This window comes from Chanodichthys erythropterus, chromosome 2 (assembly GCF_024489055.1).
Source record: "Chanodichthys erythropterus isolate Z2021 chromosome 2, ASM2448905v1, whole genome shotgun sequence".
NCBI lineage: Eukaryota > Metazoa > Chordata > Actinopteri > Cypriniformes > Xenocyprididae > Chanodichthys > Chanodichthys erythropterus.
The window spans coordinates 3,694,877-3,717,988 of NC_090222.1; the positions used below are offsets into that span (position 1 = coordinate 3,694,877).

A 23,112-nucleotide genomic window follows, 5' to 3' on the forward strand; every position below is an offset into this window, starting at 1 on the left:
CTGTCAGGGTCTAGCTACCCAAGGCAGCAGTCCTCAACACTAGTTAAGTTAGTTGGAAACACCTGCTAAATGCTACACAAAGTTAACGAAAGAAAATACCCACACAGCTTACAGGAGCAGGGGTGCAAGATTGCTCACTGATTGATAACACGGTTACAGACCCAAATACAGAAACAACTTTTTTGTGTTTGTTTATTGTTATTTCTGATTCCCCGGTTTATTTGATCTTTGCCTGTTTGACTATGACTTAAATTCCAAATCTGATTTGAACCTGACAGAACCAGGCAAAAAGTTCATGGTTGACCAGGGTAGTGCTGGCTTAGGGGAACCATAGCAATCAGTAAATACCGAGGGTGAGATGGGAGGGATTGGAACTTGACTGGAGGCACCTTTAGATACAGGGACTGGCCTAACTGGTCTGAACTTCGAACTGGGCTTGATGACAGAGGCAGAATCAGGAGCAATGACTGAACTGGAAGGAAAGATAAATGTCTTGGAAACAGGTTCAGAAAAAGACTTTTGGGTGCCCTTTAAAGTAGTAGGATCAGGCTTAGACAAAACAAACAAAATTGTCCTCAGGGGCTGGAGCTGAAACTGGATAGTATACAGGAGCTGGAGCCGACACTGGACTGTGCTCAGGGGCTGCTCTTTCTAGAACTAGAACGGGCTCTGCGACTGCTCCCTCTGGAGCTGGAGTGGGCTTTAAAAACTACATCTTTCTCTGGAGCGGGCTTGGGAAAGGTACTCTCTGCAATGATCTCAGGAACAACTTCCTCCGAAGCAGGCTTGGGAACTACTCTCACCGGAGCGGGCTCTGGAATTCTACTTCCAGGAATTTTAAATGCTGTGGACACAACAGGACTGACAGGAATCTTTACTGTGGACATGACAAGACTTGCAAGATATTCAGAAAAGGCCTCTGCGGCAATGACAACAGGCAACTTGGGAATGTTCTCCTTGGCCATAACAGCAGGCACTGACTGACAAGAAAAGGCCTCTGTGAACATGACTGGCGGAGACTTTCTCTGAGGGCACAACATGACTAGCAAGTGGCTTTGAAAATGATTTCACTTGACTTGATACCTCAGGATACAGGCTAATGAATATCATGGAATTGTCCTTCAGGATTTAACAAATATTGATGTATCTTTAGAGCAGAAAAGAATGAGAAATAGATCAAGATTTTTTAAATATATATTTTATTATTTGCTTTGAAAAGTATAAATAAAAGTAAGAAACATAAATTTTCATATAGTTTATACATATACAAAACTGTCAGACACAATGTTAATATCGGGTCATTATTAATTTTACACAAAGAACAAACTAAACCTCTGAAATGAATAACCATTGATTGCTGTCCAGCTAATTAGAAAGTCTTGTTATGTAACCAATTCATCAGGCACACAGCAGATCTTACATTCAAACACTGGCACCAGAACGCAATCTCACCAGCATGTAGATTTGTTTAATAAGGCGCAATGTGTGTCAAGTCATGAAAACACTGTCTGGTCAGTGGCTGGTCAGCGCCATGCATAGATTTAAACACAGATTCTTTATAATATTCTCATAGCAAAATCACTGGTGTAAAGCTATTTTAGAGAGAAGTGTAGTTTAGTTACATAAGGCATTTTAACAGTTAAAAGAATGGTAAGTGCACACGTTACAGGACAACTAATCAACCCTTAGGATTGGAACTACAACACCCCATGGTGATATGAAAGTAATGTAATATGCTGTAGATCAGTGGCTCTCAGCTGGTTCTGCTGGATTTTACATTAGACATCAAGTGCCAAAACTGTTTATCATGCAAAAGTAAACAAAATGTTTAAAATCAAATACTAAAATGGATTAATATTATCATGAAATGCACAGCCCCAACAATATGCCAAATTATTAATATGACATATGCAAAACTGGCAACATCAAAGTCTGTACCAGGGTTGCCAAGCCTGCAGTTTTCCTGTGGAATTGGGCTACTTTTAAATTATGATGTTTATAAATACTATCATGTAGTGATTTTAAAGTTGTGTATAAAGCATAACAGCGACTGCAAAATATATATATAAAATATATAATGAAGAGTTCAGATGCAAAACCCTCTAAATCCATCAGACATCTTTTCTTTTAAATGAGCATTTTTTTACCAGGCTTTTACAATCAAGTTCAGGAGTTTCATTTGAAAGGTAATGATACTTTACTCCATCTTCTAATTTAAAAAACTCAATCTGAATCTGAATCTAAAAAAAATCTCCTCAGCGCGCCGCTATATTGAAACCGCTCGAAATCATATGATTCGATTCGCGCCTTCTGATTGGTTCTCGGAATATAGCGGCTTTTGCTGCCAAAGGGAAGTGGCGTCTAGAGGCTTTTGCCAACAAACTGATATTTCTGAATGGGCTGACGCTGCGATTTAGAGGATTTGAAGCACGTGATTTGTTGAACGTGTGCTAGCATTCGTTCAGTGTCATTATCTCATTTTTGACAGAGATGGCTTTTAGCGGCTTTTGCATCTGAACTCTTCATATGTTTTGGGCTACTTTTGATTGGCCATTGGGCTAGACCTCGCAACCCTGGTCTGTAAACATCAGTGAAGATGCAGCTTCATTTCACATACATTCACATCTATCTATCTATCTATCTATCTATCTATCTATCTATCTATCTATCTATCTATCTATCTATCTATCTATCTATCTATCTATCTATCTATCTATCTATCTATCTATCTATCTATCTATCTATCTATCTATCTATCTATCTATCTATCTATCATTATTTAGCATTTATTTGAACAGGCCTGCAACTCATTTTTGGGTAGTCACCCATCATTTGAGAACCGCTGATTTAGATCATACAATACTGGGATAAACTGATGTTTAACATGGGATGATAACAACTTTACAAACCCACACCTCTCTCTGACAGGAGTCATGCTGCATTAATACATTAGGACTATCCACCTTATTTTAATCTAAGACTTATAACTTGAATATGCAAGGCTTCCGGTTCAAGTCACTTTTAGTTATTTTAGCCGAACAAAAACGGTCTGTTATGCAGCTTGATGTTGCAAATTGGTATTTGTTGTCATATTATTTTAATGTTCTATTGTAATTATAAATGCACTGGTTTGAAGCGCAAATTTTTACTATTTACTGCACTTTGTTATTCTTCTCATTATTTCCCTATAGCAGCTACTTGCGTGTTAAAAAAAGGTGGATACTGACATTTACATTGAGACAAGCCCTAAAATCCAGATCTGGATTTGTCCTCCAATCACTAAACACACACACAGAAAACCTGCAAACACACAAACACAGAATACTGCAAACTGTGAGGTAAAACATGCAAAATACAGTCCGACACATCAGTAAAGAAAAACTGAAGTCAAACACATCGTGCATTGATCAGCTAACAGTGAGAAGGTAAAATATGAGGATCACAGTGAATATAATCCCTCTGTTTTCAAGGAAACAAAGATGCTTCTTCAATATGCATGAGAAGACTGAAGTGACTTTCCTCTCTCTAGGTGGGACAGAGCACTGTGAACGAGAAATCATGTTCAAGTTTTGGTATATATTAATCATCATGAACAGATCAATGCTTGCTTATTTGATAAATAGGAAACCAAAGTAGAATTTATGATGAATCTTCATGCTGCATTTATTCCATACAATGACACTTTATAGTGACTTTCTGTCAGGATCCAAAAATAATCAAAAACACTATAAATGTATCAAAAAAGTATATCATATAATGTGCACACTATAATTCAAGTGCTCTTCTGAAGCCTTACAACAGCATTTGCTGTTGAATTTGAATATATTGTAAACTGTAATTTATTCCTGTGATCAAAGCTGAATTTTCAGCATCATTATTCCAGTCTTCAGTGTCACATGATCCTTCAGAAATCATTCCAATATGCTGATTTGATGCTCAACTATTATAAATTATTATTGGTGCTTAATTATAAATAATAGTTTTTTTCATTGTTGAAAACAGTTGTGCGGTTTCATTTTTTTCTGGATTTTTTTTCCCAGGATTCTTTGACAAACAGAAGGTTCAAAAGAACAGCATTTATATGAAACTGAAATTTTTTATAACATTATAAATTATTTAATGCAGCCTCGCTGAATAAACATTAATTTACTGAATTAAAAAAAAAATCTAACCACAAACTTTTTAATGGCAGTGTATCACAGGTTACACAAAAATTACGAAGCAGCACAACTGATTTCAACATTTATAATAATCAGAAATGTTTCTTGAGCAGCAAATCAGAATAATAACGACTGGAATAATAATGCTGAAAATTCAGCTTTAATCACAGCTATAAATTACATTTATTTTTAAAGATATTACAATAGAAAACAGTTAAATAAAATTGTAATAATATTTCCGAATATTCCTGTTCCCTTTAAAGGAAACTTGCACTGCTTTGTAAGTTTACGACATTGTCTGTGTTACTCTGTCATATTTGGTGTTGTTTGTCACTTTCTATCTATCTATCTAGTGGTTAGTGTGCTGACATATGGCGCAAATGCATTCACGGTGACCCGAATTAGATTCCCTTCTCGAGCTCCTTTGCCGATCCTGCCCCCCTCTCTCCACCCAATGCTTTTCTGTCTGCTCTCTACTGTCCTATTTGAATAAAGGCACAAAAAGCCCATAAATATAACAACAACAAAAAATGAAAAATTAAATATTGATTGCCAGCTGAGAGGCAGGACGTTTGTTGTTGTTTGTTTTTAGTGGCTTGGAGGGAAGGGTCGGGGCCTTGAGGGACAATGCTGAATCGGGAAAAGTTGCTCACAAGCGTCTCACCTCAGAGTGGAGATTGTGGAAGAAACCATACTCATCGTATGTGTATGGGCCTCATGGTTTGAATTATTCAAATATCCTGGGGCTTAAAGAGTATGGTTATGGGGAGATGCCTAAGGTGGAGTAGACGCTTGTGAGCAACTTTTCCCGATTCAGCATTGTCCCTCAAGGCCCCGACCCTTCCCTCCAAGCCACTAAAAACAACTTCGGCTTTGGTTGGGAAGGCTTATATGGCAGCAGGTCAGGCCAGTGCATGCTTGCATATTATGGGCATTTTGCAGGCATACCACGCCGACCTGCTTAAAGACCTTCAACGAGGGGGAGGAGCCAGATTCAGAGGCAATTCGAAAACTGCATCAAGCCACTGATTTGTCTCTTCGGGTTACCAAGGAGATGGCTAGAGCAATTGGTCATACGGCAGCCCTGGTAGCTGCAGAAAGAGCCTTATGGCTGAATCTCTCTAACATCAAAGAGAGAGAGACAAGTCCTTCCTTTTGGATGCCCCTCTGTCTCCTCATGGCCTCTTCGGCAACGCCGTCAACTCGGTTGTTGAGAGGATTCAGGAGGCTAAAAAGCAAGCGGCGATGTTCCAGCAGGTTCTCCCTCATCGACCGAAGGCTGCCCCAGCCGCACACCAGCTCTTCACACAGGGTATAACAAAAGCAGAGTGTTGTTTCTCGAGCTCCCCCAAAGAAAGAATTGGGGTGGGAAAAACACTCGGAAGCCTCAACCTGACAAAGAATGTAGTCCTTGCCAGGAAGGCTTCAGCTAAGAGGTCCTGACACCAATGTATCCGGGTATCCGCTTCAGGGCACAGAGCTGACTACACTAAGTACACCTAAATCATGCAGTCAAAAAGCTTAAATTCAAGATGTTAACATTAAAGCAAATCGTGACTTAAATCAGATCCGAAGACTGGTTTGTCGCGATAGACCTTAAAGATATGTACTTCCATATATTCATCCTTCAACATTACAGAAAGTTCCAAAGCAGACCAGTATGAGGTTCTTCCTTTCGGCCTAGCACTGTCACCTCACACTTTGACAAAATGTGTGGATGCTGCATTGGCTCCTTTGCGACTCCAGGGCATTTGTGTGTTAAATTATATTGATGATTGGTTGATATTAGCTCAATCAGAGCACTTGGTGGTTCAACATCGAGATATTGTTCTGGCTCATATGAAAGCTGGGGTTGACACTGAACGGCAAGAAGAGTGTGCTTTCTCCAGCACAGAGAACCACTTTCTGGGCATAATATGGGATTCTATTACAATGCGGGCACATTTGTCTCTTGCACACATAGAGGTAATTCTCTTAGCAGTAAAAGAACTGAAGCTAGGCCAGTCACGTACTGTCAGTTTTAAAGACGGTTGGGTCTGATGGCAGCAGCAGCCAACGTAATACCTTTTGGCCTGTTGTACATGAAACCCCTGCAGTGGTGGCTCAAGTCCAGGGGGTTTTCCCTGAGGGGCAATTCGTTCTGCACAATCAAAGTTACAAGCAGATATCTTCATACCTTGACAATGTTCTTGTCCCAAGTGTAACGATCACCATCTGTTCCTGTCACTCCCCGGACTACACTTCCCACAATTCTCCCTGTCAGTCACATGTTCACTCCACACCAATCACCTGTCGCCACATACAGCCATGCACACACTCCTCACTAATCACCACACCCAGCTGCAGCTTGTTACCTGGACTATAAAAGGACTCTCACTCACACCATCTAATCGAGAAGTCTTGTTTACTGTTGTAGCAATTCCGAGCATTTATACCCTGTCTGTCTGTTGTTACTGTTCCTGCCTGCTACCCGTTATCGACCCATTGCTGCCTGTCCTGACCCTTGCCTTGTCTGCCGTTCTGTGAATCTGCCTGCCTCGATCTACTGCCTGTACCCTCACTACGATTCTGCCTGTCCCTTGCTGTTCCTGTTTGTTCCCGATTGACTCTGCCCGTACGACCATTCTCACTGTAAATAAAACGCTGCACTTGGAGTCTCTCATTCGTACCACCAAGACCCAGTGTTGGGAGCTCCATGTCGTTGCGTGATGCTTACAACAGATGCTTACCTCACCGCTTGGGGAGCGGTCCTGGAGGGCCACTCAACTCAGGGTCTGTGGAAGTACCATCATCTATCATGGCATACAAATTACCTAGAGATGATGGCTGTTTTTCTGGCATTGAAAAATTTTCTCCCAGATGTAGGGGAGAAGTCTTGTCTTGTCAGACGAAACTTCGGTGATCACTTACTTAAAATCATCAGGGGTATGTGCTCACGCCCACTTTACAAACTGGCATACCAGATCCTCCTGTGGGCCCAGGGGAAGTTGCTATCGCTGAGAGCAGCTTATATTCCTGGACACCTAAATCAGGGCACAGACGTTCCACTTCATCCCAAGGTGGTAGGTTTCATATGGAAGAGGTATGGCCAAGTGGAAGTGGATATATTTGCATCTCAGGAAATGACACACTCTCCGCTGTGGTTGTCTTTAATGCATATAATTCCACTGATGTTGGATGCCATGGTGCAGAGATGGCATCACCGGGAGGGTGGCCATCTGTTGTTAGTGGCTCCTCTTTGGCCAACTCAAGTTTGGTTCTGAAGTTGTACCAAACTCGAGTTTGGTTCTCAGACCTGATTTCCCTCCTCGACGACTCCCTTTGGGAGATTCCAATCAGGAAGGACCTTCTATCTCAGGCAGGGGGGGCTCAATACTAAGGTTATTGAGACCATTCTCCACTCCATGAGGAAACTTAATGCTTTTAAATGGAGACTGTTCTCTTCGTGGTGCAAGATTTGTCATTTAGACCCAGATAACTGCCTGGTTGGTACAGTATTGGAGTTTCTGCAAGAACGTTTCTCTGCAGGGTTATCCCCTTTTACGGTAAAAGTGTATGTGGTGGCCATAACTACTTACCACACTCCTTTGGGTGGTGGATCTTTGCGGAGGGACCCATTAGTATCCTCCGTGGCACTTTGAGGCTCAGGCCAGCAGCTCACACAAGGGTTCCAGCATGGGATTTGGCCTTAGTATTGGAGGGCCTTTCAGCTGCTCCCTTTGAGCCTATCGAGGAGGATTCAGAAAAGTTTCCGACCTTGAAGGCAATATTTCTGTTGGCCATTACATCTCTCAAAAGAATTGGAGATTCAGAAGCCCTTTTGGTTTCCCTTTCATGTTTGGAGTTTGCACCTGGCATGGTGAAGGCTTTTCTTCACCCTAGGCCGGGTTATGTTCCTAAGGTCCCCACTAATGTGGACAGATCTATAGTATTGCTGGCCTTCTATTCTCCGCCCCTTTGTACATCAGACTAGGAGAAATTACATCTGCTTTGCCCAGTGAGGGCACTTGATGCTTACGTTCACAGAGCTGCCATGTGGCTTAAGTCTGATTATTTCTTTGTATGTTCTGGGACACCCAGAAAGGGGTACCCAGCATGGAAGCAGAGAATGAGCAAGTGGGTAGTTGAGGCTATCTTGCTTTGCTTATGAATCGGCCGGTCAGCTGTATGGACCCTTTCTACGAGGAGTATGGCGGCTTTAAAAGCCTTGCTTTCTGGGGCTTCTCTTCATGACGTATGCGCTGCGTCGCCCCGCCATACTTCTGGCGTGCCTGTGATCAACATGCTTCAGCCTATCAGAAGCTGACATGGTTTGGTTCAGGGGTGCTTTATACCTTTCTGGTCGTGACATCACCCGCCTATGATGTTCCATCACACCAATGGACTGATTTCACACGTGCTTCAAGACGCAATCACGCAGAGGCTTACCCATAGTGTCGTAAACTTACGTCGCAGCGTCTCATTCCCTCTTCTATGGGAACTGAGGTTACAGTCATAATCAAGGCATTTTACTGTATTTTTGATGTGGACTTGTGAGGTAATGATTTGAAACCACATGAAAACCAGAGTAAGTAAATAATGACAAAATTGTCGATTTTCAAATAAACTATCCTCTAATTCCTTCCCTTAGATATGTGTCAGGCCACTACAAGGAGTGAATAAAGTGAAGCCCACACAGGGGATCTACTGCATGTATGTCCATTACCAGGTAAGTTTAGAGGGAGGCTGCAGTGAAATACTATCTGTTGCTATGGTAATGGCAGGTAGACACATTATAAAGCAAACACAAATGCACTATGATCTAAATGCTCATTACCTAATAACTAAACCTCTTACAAACCTCACAGACCAGCACAAGAACAAATCCTGCAAGAACAGAGAGATCATGAAGGAGGAGGACGAAAAAATTATAATGAAAGATGAAGGAACTGAGATCTTAATAGAATGAATGCAAGCTTTGTAGAGTTTGTGAAGATTATCATGATGAACAAAACGTGTAAGAATCATAAACTGTTGATGGTCACAGAGCTTATATTTTCTGCAATAATCCAAAAGTCAATGGAAATATCCTATTGTTTTTTTTTGTTTTGTTTTTTGAGGGAACCAGTGTACTTAAGTGTACTGCAGTGCTCTGTTCTTAAATTGTACGCATTTCTGAGTGTTGTTACCTTTGAGGATGTAGTCTGTGAGGAGGCTTGGGACTTTATCACTGTCATCTCTCATGGCTTCTAAAACTGTAGAAAAACAAATTTTAACAATGATATGTCAAGATTTATATATTGTCATTATATATTGTACTATTGTCAACTTGTAGCAGAAAAAGCAGGGTTTTTGTTTGAAATTAAAGCACTTGGTCTCACTTTTGGTAAAAATCTGAAGGTCTTGGACTGATGGTGGCCCATCTTTCCTCTCGTATGGGATGACTGTTGTTACATACTGAATAAAAGATAAGCACAGATGGGAAGGGTTTAACATGCCACTGCATGACGGGATGCATCTCAAAACAGTGTGTGTTCACATACTATCTGCACAGTGTTGGGGAAACTACTTTTAACTTTTTAAAATTTCAGTATTTATGTAGCACAAAATCAATGAGTATCTCTATAAGGGTGAACACATTACTTGTATGGATACATCTCACTAAATACAACTAATTTAGGGACAGTTTACACTAGACCGTGATCAACTAAAAAACAGAAAACTTTTTATGTGTTTTGGCTGTTCATTTGCACAACAACAGTGTTTTGGTGGCCAGAAAAAAACGCAAAATTGTGAAAACAGTGATGCCATGTGCATGAGTATTATGTGTTCAGTCTATAGCCGTGTGTGTTTCTTTACAAAGTGACATCGCCAACTACTGGCCTGGCAGCAGAATACAACATTATTAGTTGTTTTTGCGGATCTGTGTGAAAAGGGATAATTTCAACAATGTTGCCGCCTGTGCACTAAAAACTCGACTGAAAAACTTTTCATTTTTAGTACATCATTGTCATGCAAATGTGCCCTTAAACAACTCAGATAAAGCATATAACAAGTTAAGCACCAACAACAACTCCAAGATTGTTAGCCAAATCCTTTTGAAAATAATTTCCTAAAAAGTTCCTTTGAGATCTTTAAGTTAATATTAAAAAAATGTAACAATACATTTGCATGTTGAGGGTTCTCTCAAGACATTTAATGGCCACATAACATGCATGTAAACAAATAACATATTTAATCTTTAGACAGACCGCTTTTCTGCAGTTATTAACATTGTAAAAATAGCTTTTCTATAACTATACAAGTTTATATATATATATATATATATATATATATATATTATATACACACATTATATTTAAACACAGTATATAAACATATATATATAAATACCCTATGACACTATACTATATGTTTTATTACAATGGCATTATATGACAGAAAACTGGTTAACGCTGCTGTGTGAATGTTTATAATACAATGGCTGATGCAGTGACTGCAAATTTGACATCTTTCTCTCTTCTGACTACTGTAATCAAGCTCTCGATATTTTTTTCCACTTTTGGAAACTCAAAGAAACACTATTGTGGATTTTTTTTCGTTTGCAAATGGGAGTAGAAAAATTATATTTTTTAGTTTCTGTTCACAACTATAGAAGTTTAACTAACTTCAATGGCATGGCCCTTTTTTCTAAAAAATGAAAAAACACACAACTTCCCATATTCTGCCAAAAACTTAATTCTGTCTTTGATGTTCTTCTGAGACAGCAATGTCTTTAGAAGTAGTACATTTCCTTAAATTTTGATAATTTTCTGACCAATAATTTGTGGTCAAGGCAATTAAAAGATTAGTGTTTAGCTTTTTCTTTGCTCAGGAGTGTATGATTCCATTTGTGAATGTGAAAAGGGTCCATAGTAACAGTGTAAACTATAAAAACACCACTAACTATACCCGATGCAGCATAATTTTGCAACTAATAAAGCATCATTTTGCTACTAATCCAAATCAGCTTTGGGATTGACCTCATTAATCCCCCCCCCCAAAAAAAAAAAGATATCTGGGTATTCAGCTCACTAGGCTTCTACAGGTAACATATTAGAGTTGAATTTTATGAGCAGATTCGACAGACTCAGAAGAGAAGAGGAATCAAGAGATATAGCCACCTGTTTCTCACCGGCCCCATTCCCAAAAGTGTGCCGAAAACCATTTTGAATGGCAGTAGAGATGCCCTCCATGCTGAAGCGCTACAAGCACAGAACAGAGGAAAGAAGAGAAACAGATTGGGACAGAAAGAAGAGAATGAATGAGGAAATAAAATCACATCAACTACAGCAAGAGGTAATTGAGGAAGAAGAAAGAGATTGAGATTGACATGTCTCAAAATGTGTTTCCAGACCAGTAACTACTTGTGATCAGATATCGTCAAAAGGTGTTTTGGGTTGTGATGGACACAACAAATAAAGTAAACTAAATCTCAAGCATGCTTGCTTGATGTACCAGAACCAATGAGGTTTGTTCTCGTGTGTCACACAAGCATGTTTGAACCAAAGCGGCTGTTCCTGTGCGTCAAGCAAGCACAGTTGAGCTTGTACACCATTTTTGATGACCTCTATGTATGTCCGTTGATCAAAGTTATTAATAAAGGCCTAAATTAAAACTGCAGTCAGCGATTTTTGGCCCTCTAGCGGTTAATAAACAGAACTGCATGCATCTTGTGGAAGAACATTGTAGCCGGAGCTACTTTTCTCCGTGTATGTTTATGGCGAGTCAAGCAGTTACTGTGATACTCTGCGGCGGGTCCTACCAGTCCGGTCTAAAATAGTCTGAATATATAAACACTTATTATAAGTGTACCATAATGATCCAGGGTAAGACAAAAACATGGTTTGGAAAATGGATTTATGTTGTACATTCTTATTATATAATTTTTGTAAATTTTGAACACAAAAAAAGTTACAGACAGCAGCTTTAAACCTGTTCATCATATAAAGCGATTGTTTCTCTTCAGAAGACTTGGATTAAACCCCTCGATTCGTATTGGATTACTTTTAGCTTGTCTTTATAAACTTTTTGAAGCTTGGACTTGAATGAACAAAAATGTTAAGAAAATAATAACATCTTCATTTGTGATCTCTTGATGAACAAAAGTCTTTTGGGTTTGAACTAACCCTTTGAAGTCAGCATGAATCAGAAGTTATGATCGGCTTTACCACCATAGTGTGATGCATTTACGAGTGAAAAGGCTTACTGAATATTACGGATCATTTTATCCATTGGTTGTTGGTTACATTGTGAAAAAGTGAGCGTTGCATATGGAATGGAGGCAGATCTGAATGTGAAAGGAATACTTTAAATATATCTCTGAATGTGTTTGTATCAAAGAGGATAGTCATATACACCTAAGATGGCTTGAGGGTGAGTAAATCATGGGATAATTTTCTTTTTTTGGGTGAACTAACCCTTTAAGTGTGTGTGAGACGCCTCCAGACAAAAAACATGAATACTTCCACTAAACTGCCCAATCTAATGACACTTGCTACTCACGGAAGACGGCAGCCTCTCTGATCCCGACACGTTCTTCAGTTTCCTCTTCTTTTTCAGCATCTCTCGGTGCACCTTCTGTCGGTTCTGTACATCTATGAGGACGGAGATGAAGCTGTTCTTCACCTCCTTCTCAAACTCCAGCTCATCCCTCATGGCCAGGTGCTGAATTAGCTCCTCTGAATATCCACGGATGGTCATCTCCACATCCTCCAGCTCATCGTTCAGCTCCACTACAGACATCAGCCTCACTCCTGCACAGAGAGCACTCACTCAGACGTGCTTTCAACAAACCCAAACATATTTTCCAGAAGGACGGACTCACTGTCCTCGTAGATCTGGCTGCTGTGAGATCTTTGGCTCTTCTGAGAGACGAATGACAGGTCTGAGTGTGAAGCTTTCTGCTCCGATTCCATCTCTGGAGAGTCCTGCATCAGCTCCTCTATCTCCTCGATAACCTAAAAATTATGTTTCGTTTCAGATATACAGTACACTACTGTTCCGTTTTGAGTTGGTAAGGTTTTTTAAAAATAGCAAATCAGCATATTAGAATGATTTCTGAAGCATCATGTGACACTGAAGACTGGAGCTCAAGAAACATTTATGATTATTATCAATGTTGAAAACAGTTGTGCTGCTTCATATTTTTGTGATTTTTTTTTTTTTTAGGATTCTTTGATAAATAGAAAGTTCAAAGGAACAGCATTTATTTGAAACAGAGTTATTTTTTTTCTTTATTTTACTTTAGAGCAATTTAATGCATCCTTGCTGAAAAAAAAAAAATATTACTTTCATTAAAATCTTTCTCTACTGTACAAAAGTTTGGGGTCAGTGCATGTTTGGCCATTGTTTTTTTTTTGTTTTTTTTCTGGTTATTTTGCTCTGGTATCTATGGAAGCTTGTTTCTGCCACAAAATAATAAAAAATCTCACCTATGTTACTTTTTTTTCGGACTTTATAACTCTCAATTCTGACTTTATATCTCGTAATTCTGACTATATAACTCGTAATTCTGACTTTATAACTCGTAATTCTGACTTTATAACTCGTAATTCTGACTTTATATCTCGCAATTCAGACTTTATATCTCGCAATTCAGACTTTATATCTCGCAATTCTGACTTTATAACTCGCAATTCTGACTTTATATCTCGCAATTCAGACTTTATATCTCACAATTCTGACTTTATATCTCGCAATTCAGACTTTATATCTCACAATTCTGACTTTATAACTCGCAATTCTGACTTTATATCTCGCAATTCAGACTTTATATCTCACAATTCTGACTTTATATCTCGCAATTCAGACTTTATATCTCACAATTCAGACTTTATATCTCACAATTCAGACTTTATATCTCGCAATTCAGACTTTATATCTCGCAATTCTGACTTTATATCTCGCAATTCAGACTTTATGTCTCGCAATTCAGACTTTATGTCTCGCAATTCAGACTTTAAGTCTCGCAATTCTGACTTTATAACTCGCAATTCTGACTTTATATCTCGCAATTCAGACTTTATGTCTCGCAATTCAGACTTTATATCTCACAATTCAGACTTTAAGTCTCGCAATTCTGACTTTATATCACGCAATTCAGACTTTATATCTCACAATTCAGACTTTATATCTCGCAATTCAGACTTTATATCTCGCAATTCAGACTTTATATCTCGCAATTCTGACTTTATAACTCGCAATTCTGACTTTATATCTCGCAATTCAGACTTTATATCTCACAATTCTGACTTTATATCTCGCAATTCAGACTTTATATCTCACAATTCAGACTTTATATCTCACAATTCAGACTTTATATCTCGCAATTCTGACTTTATAACTCGCAATTCTGACTTTATATCTCGCAATTCAGACTTTATGTCTCGCAATTCAGACTTTATGTCTCGCAATTCAGACTTTATGTCTCGCAATTCAGACTTTAAGTCTCGCAATTCTGACTTTATATCACGCAATTCAGACTTTATATCTCACAATTCAGACTTTATATCTCGCAATTCAGACTTTATATCTCGCAATTCAGACTTTATATCTCGCAATTCTGACTTTATAACTCGCAATTCTGACTTTATATCTCGCAATTCAGACTTTATATCTCACAATTCTGACTTTATATCTCGCAATTCAGACTTTATATCTCACAATTCAGACTTTATATCTCACAATTCTGACTTTATATCTCGCAATTCTGACTTTATATCTCGCAATTCAGACTTTATGACTCGCAATTCAGACTTTATATCTCGCAATTCAGATTTTTTAACTCGCAATTCAGATTTTATAACTCGCAATTCAGACTTTATGACTCGCAATTAAGACTTTATATCTCACAATTCAGATTTTTTAACTCGCAATTCAGACTTTATATCTCACAATTCAGATTTTATAACTCGCAATTCAGACTTTAAGTCTCGCAATTCTGACTTTATATCACGCAATTCAGACTTTATATCTCACAATTCAGTAGGGCTGGGTACCGAACTCGATACTTTTTAGGTACCGATCGAACTGCCTCGATACTACCGAGTATCGAAAAGTGTCTTGTCATTCGGTACCAAATTTCGGTACCTCAGAATGGAGCCGAGTAGAGGGGCGGAGAAATGCTTTCGCTGTCTCGTTGAGGAGCAAGTAACGTTGCGCTACATTGTTATTTATATCTAAATATATAAAACTATACGCGCGAGAGAGATCCTATGTGCGAGAGGGCGATTGAATCAACGGTTTCGTTTTCAGTTTATCTCCGAATGGACGGGTGAGAAACGGCTGTTTATGTGAGCAGCCGGTTCACTACAGATACTGTTAACAGAAAACAAAAGTGTAGCACTGCCTGCAGAAACAGCGGAACGCGCAATGTTTTTTGTAGTCTAAGGTACAACACACAGCAGCTTTACATCAGCGTTCGTCCCTCAAGTCTATGGAAACACGCGACCGGTTCATGACTCTGCCTCTGGCTCCAGAACGCGAACAATTCTGCTGAAAAAGAGGTATCAGCGTCCTCCTGATACTGCGGATAATTTGCGGGTCGGGCCAAGTAATAATAAAAAAAAAAAATAACATTCAAATTTATTGCGGGTGGATGAGAGATGAATCATTAATGTGTTGATTTTAATAAAGACACAGAACTCTTATTTCACGGTAAGACGCAACGAACTTGCGTCACTCTTACTTCCGCTTTGATCTTGTTAATAATAATTAATTTTTTGAAGAACAATTGCTGAGTGATTTAAAAAGAGCCTCACATACTTAATTTTTGCATTGAAAACTAAACTTTATTAAAACTATTTGCACTGATTTATTGTGTTGGGTAAATTTTTTTAATTTGTGCTTTTTTTATTCCCCGCAGTGGCTCAGGAGATGAGTCTTTGAGTCTGAAAAAAAGTCAACAAAGTTAAAATATAAAACCAAAGATTTTTTTGAGGTTATGTAATCTTGTTTAAACATATTTTATAAAACTGGTACCGAAAAAGGTATCGTTTAGGTATCGGTATCGAAGTCAAGGTATCGGTATTGTCTCGGTATCGAACATTTTTGAACGATACCCAGCCCTACAATTCAGACTTTATATCTCGCAATTCAGACTTTATATCTCGCAATTCAGACTTTATATCTCGCAATTCTGACTTTATAACTCGCAATTCTGACTTTATATCTCGCAATTCAGACTTTATAATTCGTAATTCAGACTTTATGACTCGCAATTCAGACTTTATATCTCACAATTCAGACTTTATATCTCGCAATTCAGACTTTATGACTCGCAATTCAGACTTTATATCTCGCAATTCAGACTTTATAATTCGCAATTCAGACTTTATATCTCACAATTCAGACTTTATATCTCGCAATTCAGACTTTATGACTCGCAATTCAGACTTTATATCTCGCAATTCAGACTTTATATCTCACAATTCAGACTTTATATCTCACAATTCTGACTTTATAACTCACAATTCAGACTTTATATCTCGCAATTCAGATTTTATATCTCGCAATTCAGACTTTATATCTCACAATTCAGACTTTATATCTCACAATTCTGACTTTATAACTCGCAATTCTGACTTTATATCTCGCAATTCAGACTTTATATCTCACAATTCTGACTTTATATCTCGCAATTCAGACTTTATATCTCACAATTCAGACTTTATATCTCACAATTCAGACTTTATATCTCGCAATTCAGACTTTATAACTCGCAATTCTGACTTTATATCTCGCAATTCAGACTTTATAACTCGCAATTGAGACTTTATATCTAACAATTCTGACTTTATAATTCGCAATTCTGACTTTATATCTCGCAATTCAGACTTTATGACTCGCAATTCAGACTTTATATCTCGCAATTCAGATTTTTTAACTCGCAATTCAGATTTTATAACTCGCAATTCAGACTTTATGACTCGCAATTAAGACTTTATGACTCGCAATTCAGACTTTATATCTCGCAATTCAGATTTTATAACTCGCAATTCAGACTTTATATCTCGCAATTCAGATTTTTTAACTCGCAATTCAGACTTTATATCTCGCAATTCAGTTTTAACTCGCAATTCAGACTTTTTAACTCGCAATTCAGATTTTATAACTAGCAATTCAGATTTTATAACTCGCAATTCAGACTTTATATCTCGCAATTCTGACTTTATAATTCGTAATTCAGACTTTATGACTCGCAATTCAGACTTTATGACTCGCAATTCAGACTTTATATCTCGCAATTCAGACTTTATAATTCGTAATTCAGACTTTATGACTCGCAATTCAGACTTTATGACTCGCAATTCAGACTTTATATCTCGCAATTCAGATTTTTTAACTTGCAATTCAGATTTTATAACTCGCAATTCAGACTTTATGACTCGCAATTCAGACTTTTTAACTCGCAAATCAGATTTTTTAACTCGCAATTCAGATTTTATGACTCGCAATTCAGACTTTATGACTCGCAATTCAGATTTTTTAACTCGCAATTCAGATTTTATATCTCGCAATTCAGATTTTTTAACTCGCAATTCAGACTTTTTAACTTGCAATTCAGATTTTATAACTAGCAATTCAGATTTTATAACTAGCAATTCAGATTTTATAACTAGCAATTCAGATTTTTTAACTCGCAATTCTGACTTTATATCTCGCAATTCAGACTTTTTAACTCGCAATTCTGACTGTATAACTCGCAATTCAGATTTTATAACTCACAATTCCAAGTTTATGTTAAGTCACAATTGCAGAATTTTAAGAAATTAAGTCACAATTGCAAGACATATACTTGCAATTGTGAGGAAAAGTCAGAATTGTGAGGAGAAATGGCACAGTTACCTTTCTTTTGTTCCGTGGCAGAAACGAGCTTCCCTAGTGGAAGGCAGTACAGTTCTTTGAATTAACTGAAATAATTCATAAACTGTTTTCTGGTCAGCAGTGATGAGTGAAGTTCAGTCCACACCTGTTCAGCAGTGAGCAGCGGCTCCTCATTGATACAGGACACAATGATGGAATGCGTGTCCATCTGCTCCCTCAGGTCCTCATCATCGGACAGATCCAGGTTCACACTCTCCATCCGCTGATGGAATGACAAAGTAAGCATTAATTTAGTCTGAATCCTATCATTTGGAGTAAACAGCACCAACACAGGTTCTGGATTCAGACTCACCGGTCTGTCTTCAAGGCTCAGCATTGAGAGGTGAAGCGATCGAACTCTAGACTGATTCCAGTCCACTGGCATGACGTTGCTATAGTTATCCGTGAGAGCATTCCAGATCCTTAATGGAGAAGAGAGAGTATAAAGCCCTGGGTATTCTTTGTTTTTTTTTGCACAGTTGAACGCACAGCCTTGCAAAGTATACTTCATCTGACTCGTACAAGTACACAGGCATCCGACGCACGCGCAGTTTTGAGCAATCCCTCGCCACGAGTTACAACCCATGTAAATATTTTTGTGTTCTTTCATTCTAGAGTTGTACAAATGAATGTACTTTCTGACCTCTTCATTATCGCTTGCATGTGTTCCGGTCTGTTCTGACTACCTTGTGAATCGACGTCCCCAGGGCACGGTTGCCACCTTGTGGACAAACTAATTACTGCAAAAAAAAATTAAATGCGCATGTGCGACCATCGGTTACAAAAATCTAGTGTAGTGACAAATTGGGTCCCCCGAAATCGGGTCTCCATTAGGACCCCATGCGATCCCATTGGATCAAATTGCAATAGGCACTCTCTTTACTGCCTGTTTACAATTGACCCTTCGCAAAGACCCGCCCCCCTTAGTTAGTTGACCCTTCGCAAAGACCCGCCCCCAGATATCAAACTGTGCAATTTTTTAAAGAAATTCGAACAATAAAAACCGCTTTGTGGCTCTTTAATGTGTCGTGACAGATTGCTGTAGCGTCTCAGCTCAAGCGGCTCGTGAACCGATCATCTCCTACTAGTTAATTTATAGCATCAAATAAACATGAATGAACATCAAAAGGAATGTTGTTTCAAACACGGAAAGACGTCAGTACACACCATTTTTCAAGTTCAAGTCCAAGACTGCTTTGTTGGACAAAATGGCGGATTCGGCGTTATGACTGGTTAGATTGCCTTTCAATCAAACTCCCGGCAAAGGGTCAATTACTACAAAATCATGATATGATAAACACTGTTTCAACTACATTATAACAAGGACTATAGATATAATGACCATTTATGTCTGTATTAGCTTATAAACTAGAATAGCATACAGATACCCAATTAGCCTGATAACTTAAGTTTATACGCATTTGCACTTACCCTACATGTATTCACAATCATTTTTAATGTAATTATGTGTTAAATTAATTGTTAAATGTCCAAATATTTCAGTTATGAATAAAACAAATTAATGATGTTCGATAAACAGCATTTATTTGAAACAGAAATCTTTTGTAACATTATAAATGTCTTTACTGTGACTTTAGATCAATTTAATGTGACACTTACTGTGTTATTTCTGTCTTAAGAGTTCAAATATTTTTTGGGACTAGACTATTATACAACTGTTTACAATTCTGTTTGGCTGTCTCTGATAAAGCATGCCTGTATACAAGAGACAGTAAACAACATCCAGTCACGTGACCTCTGCTGATGCACATGAATTATTCATGCTGACCATTCCTACTCCGTTATAACTAATAATCAAACTCTATGCAATGCAAATGCCACAAAAATGAAGCTTAATGCATTTGATCCACGCTGTATATGCCCTGTCGGACATCCTTCCTTCGATGGTCCACTGATGAAAATAGCAACCATGATGTACATTAATGCAGTGCGGCGGATTTTACACTAATGCATGCTTTTGTTGACTTACTCGTCACATTTCAGAGTCGTATCCTCGCTTATTGGCGTCACTGGATATACTGCGTCCGGTTTGGTGTCTATATTTTGGAAGCATGATTGTAACTTCTCGTCGAAGTGTTTGATGATCTCGTCTGTGCATGTGTAAGAGCTCATCTCATTCTCAAGCGCGCTCTCGGGGTCTGAAATTCCATCCAGCAGCAGCGACATCTCTTCAGCGCTCACGTGAACCCGCTCCAGATGGATATTCCGTCCCGTTCCGCCCTTGAACGCGTTGAAATCTTGCCACTCACCATCATCTCTCTGCGCTGAAGGCTCCGCCATAACTGCAAATAGAGAGACGCTCTGCTCTAAAAAGATACGGACCAAATTACGAACCCTACTACGGCAAAAGCCGAGCTCATGAATATTAATTAGACCATACTGGCGGCGCGTAGAAACCTTCAGAGCCAGCGTACGCTTTGCAGCCAATTAGGTAAACCCGTTGTATGAACGTCACGTTGCGTAATTAATATTAATGAGCAACTGGTAAACTTGCCTACTAGAGTTGCATCAGTGCTAGTTTTTCTGCAGCATTGGATTGTAAACCACACCAGTTCTTAAATATTTGATGTATCAATATCAGTGTAAGAAATTTATAATGTAACAAAGTGAAAATGTTTACAAATAGGCTACTAATAAACTCTGCATGGAAATGGAAATACCAGCGTTTGCAACGTAGGGGAGAGTGGGGTAAGATGAGCCATTTTTTACTTATGTGGTCCTCAAGATAAGGTAAAGTGAGGCAGAAGTACAATAAAAGTATTTAAAGTAATTTCAGGATGTTTCCTATCATTTTAAATGATGCGAATATATCTATGACAAAGGTCTCTAAAAATAGGGCTTCTTAAAAAAAAAGTGTTCCTCTGGCTCAATTTACCCCAGGTTAGGGGTAAGTTGAGCCGAGTCAGTAGGTGGATGTAAACTGACCATCTAGCTGAATCTGAATCAAACCCATGTGAAATTTGAAAGATAATGTAACTATTTTAAAAACTAATTTAATAATCAAAGTTCCTTTTACAAATATTTATTTTTTTAAAGCTAATTTAAACAACATAAAACCAACCAAATGAAGTTGAAATTTCATTATGTTCAACAATATGTTGAATGCCAAAGTTGTAACCTTCGCATAAACAGACTAAACAGAGAGTTTGTTGAGTAAAATTAAATAAAAACTAAATAAGAATGAATAAATGTCACTGAAACTAATAAACATTTTAGTCAAAAGGTTCTTGACATGGTAGTTTTTCTGCAGTGCCGAGCATGTTAGGGCCATTAGGGACTACAGGTGGAAAGATATCTATGATTAAACATCCTCTGGTTCATATCAGAGAAGGATTTGGTGTACGTGTACACTGTTGCTATCAAATAAACTCAAAAATAAAGATAAACTAAACCAGTTGCATAATATTACATTGAAATTACACCAGTTTATACTTCAGATTTAACTTAAATTCAGTGCCTTATGGTGGAGTAAGTTAAAACGCTGGCTCAGTTTACCCCACAGCATTTGGCTCACTTTGCCCCATAGCTGCCATTTTTAAGAAAAGCTTTCTAGCTTATCAATTCAGAATAAAATGACTTGCATGGTTTTATATGCTGCTAAATCATCAATAGTCATCATAAATAGTTTTAGACAAATTTGCTTTGATGAAATGGCCATTGCATCTGTTACGTTAAATTTTTACTTTGACAAGCCAAAAACAGTTTTTAAAGTAAATAAGCGACTTCCACTCCTCCCATGTGCTTCTCCTTTTCACAGTCTGGCAGAAATTATGGGTGGTTCTAAAATATATGGTCACATGACAATAAAATGGTATGGTTGCCAAGATACAGGGGGTGAGTCAACTTACCCACTGGCTCATCTTACCCCACTCTCCCCTACTAGACCATGTCCAGATGAAGCATGAATTAACTTTTCTCTTTTCTTTTTTTTGTCAAATCTTGTCAATGAAGTAACTGAAACTGCCCTGAATAATTCACAAATGGTAAAATCATTCAGAGTGCTTCTCGAATTCACTGAACCTATAATCCAATTTTTCTCCTCTTCGTAGTGAGTCGAGTACTGATCATTAAGAGGATTTGGAGTGAGAATTTGTCTGGTTGGTCGAAAACTGTGATAAACGTAGCATTCTGGAGATATGTTGACTTGATGGCATTTTTGTATGGCTTTTTTATATGTTTAAATAAATCAGCCTAAACAGTTTCAAATTATTATATATTATACATTAAAGTTAACGAAAGCTAGTCTTTTCTCCCCTATCATTACGTATATCTGAGTGAAACAGCTTCTCGAACAAGAACAAATGTAGGGCGGGACTTGATTTTGTCTGTGGGGAATTGATTGGATGGTTGTGGTTTGTTGGTTGATCTCATGTGAGTGACAGGTTGCCCCGCCCTCATCTTCAGAGTAGAGATGTCACTGCAAGATGGGATTATTTTGATTAAAGATGAGCCTTTTCCAGCAGTGTAGACACTGCTAAGTGTATTACTGCGCTCCACAGGTTAAAGTGTGAACTAATTGTTATATACTTGCACTATCATATTGAATATGACAGTTTAGTTCAAACTTTGACCTGTGGAGGGCAGTAATAGACTTAGCAGTGTCTACACTGCCAGAATTCAAATAGAGAAGAAGAGAGTTAGTTCAAGATGAGCATTTATTGTTAAAAAGTATATAATTTTTTATTTTTTTAGAAAATGAGTGATGGTTTCTCTAGATAAGACCCTTATTTCTTGTCTGGGATCATGTAGAGCTCTTTGAAGCTGCACTGAAACTGTAATTTTGACCTTCAACCGTTTGGGCTCCAGTGAAGTCCACTATAAGGAGAATAATCCTGGAATGTTTTCATCAAAAACCTTCATTTCTTTTCGACTGTTGCGAGGGTGTTTCTAATATATCAGATGAGCGAGTGACGGCAAATATCATATTTCTCTCTTCTGACTGCTGTAATCAATTTCTCTCTGTTTTCTTCCTTCTTTTGGAAATTCAAATGCAATACAAAAAATATATATTTGCTGTCGCCTCCTGTAGTTTAGAGAACCCCAGAAA

At 38.2% G+C, this 23,112-nt stretch overlaps 1 protein-coding gene across 2 annotated transcripts; it reads right to left on the reverse strand.

Annotated features, from left to right (window-relative positions):
• Positions 1-1,279: 1,279 nt before the first annotated feature.
• fez2a (fasciculation and elongation protein zeta 2a) lies at positions 1,280-20,358 on the reverse strand. 2 transcript variants are annotated; one of them, XM_067391738.1, is made up of 9 exons: positions 20,035-20,358; positions 18,358-18,466; positions 18,151-18,267; positions 13,006-13,138; positions 12,684-12,934; positions 11,303-11,383; positions 9,521-9,596; positions 9,329-9,394; positions 1,280-3,542 (listed from the first exon to the last, which is right to left on the reverse strand). In XM_067391738.1, exons 1-9 carry the CDS (start codon positions 20,343-20,345, stop codon positions 3,526-3,528), a joined length of 1,161 nt encoding a protein of 386 aa, XP_067247839.1. In that variant the 5' UTR covers positions 20,346-20,358; the 3' UTR covers positions 1,280-3,525. The 2 variants fall into 2 exon arrangements, with proteins under 2 accessions (XP_067247839.1, XP_067247848.1); XM_067391747.1 differs by lacking the exon at positions 11,303-11,383.
• Between the last annotated feature and the right edge of the window lie 2,754 nt (positions 20,359-23,112).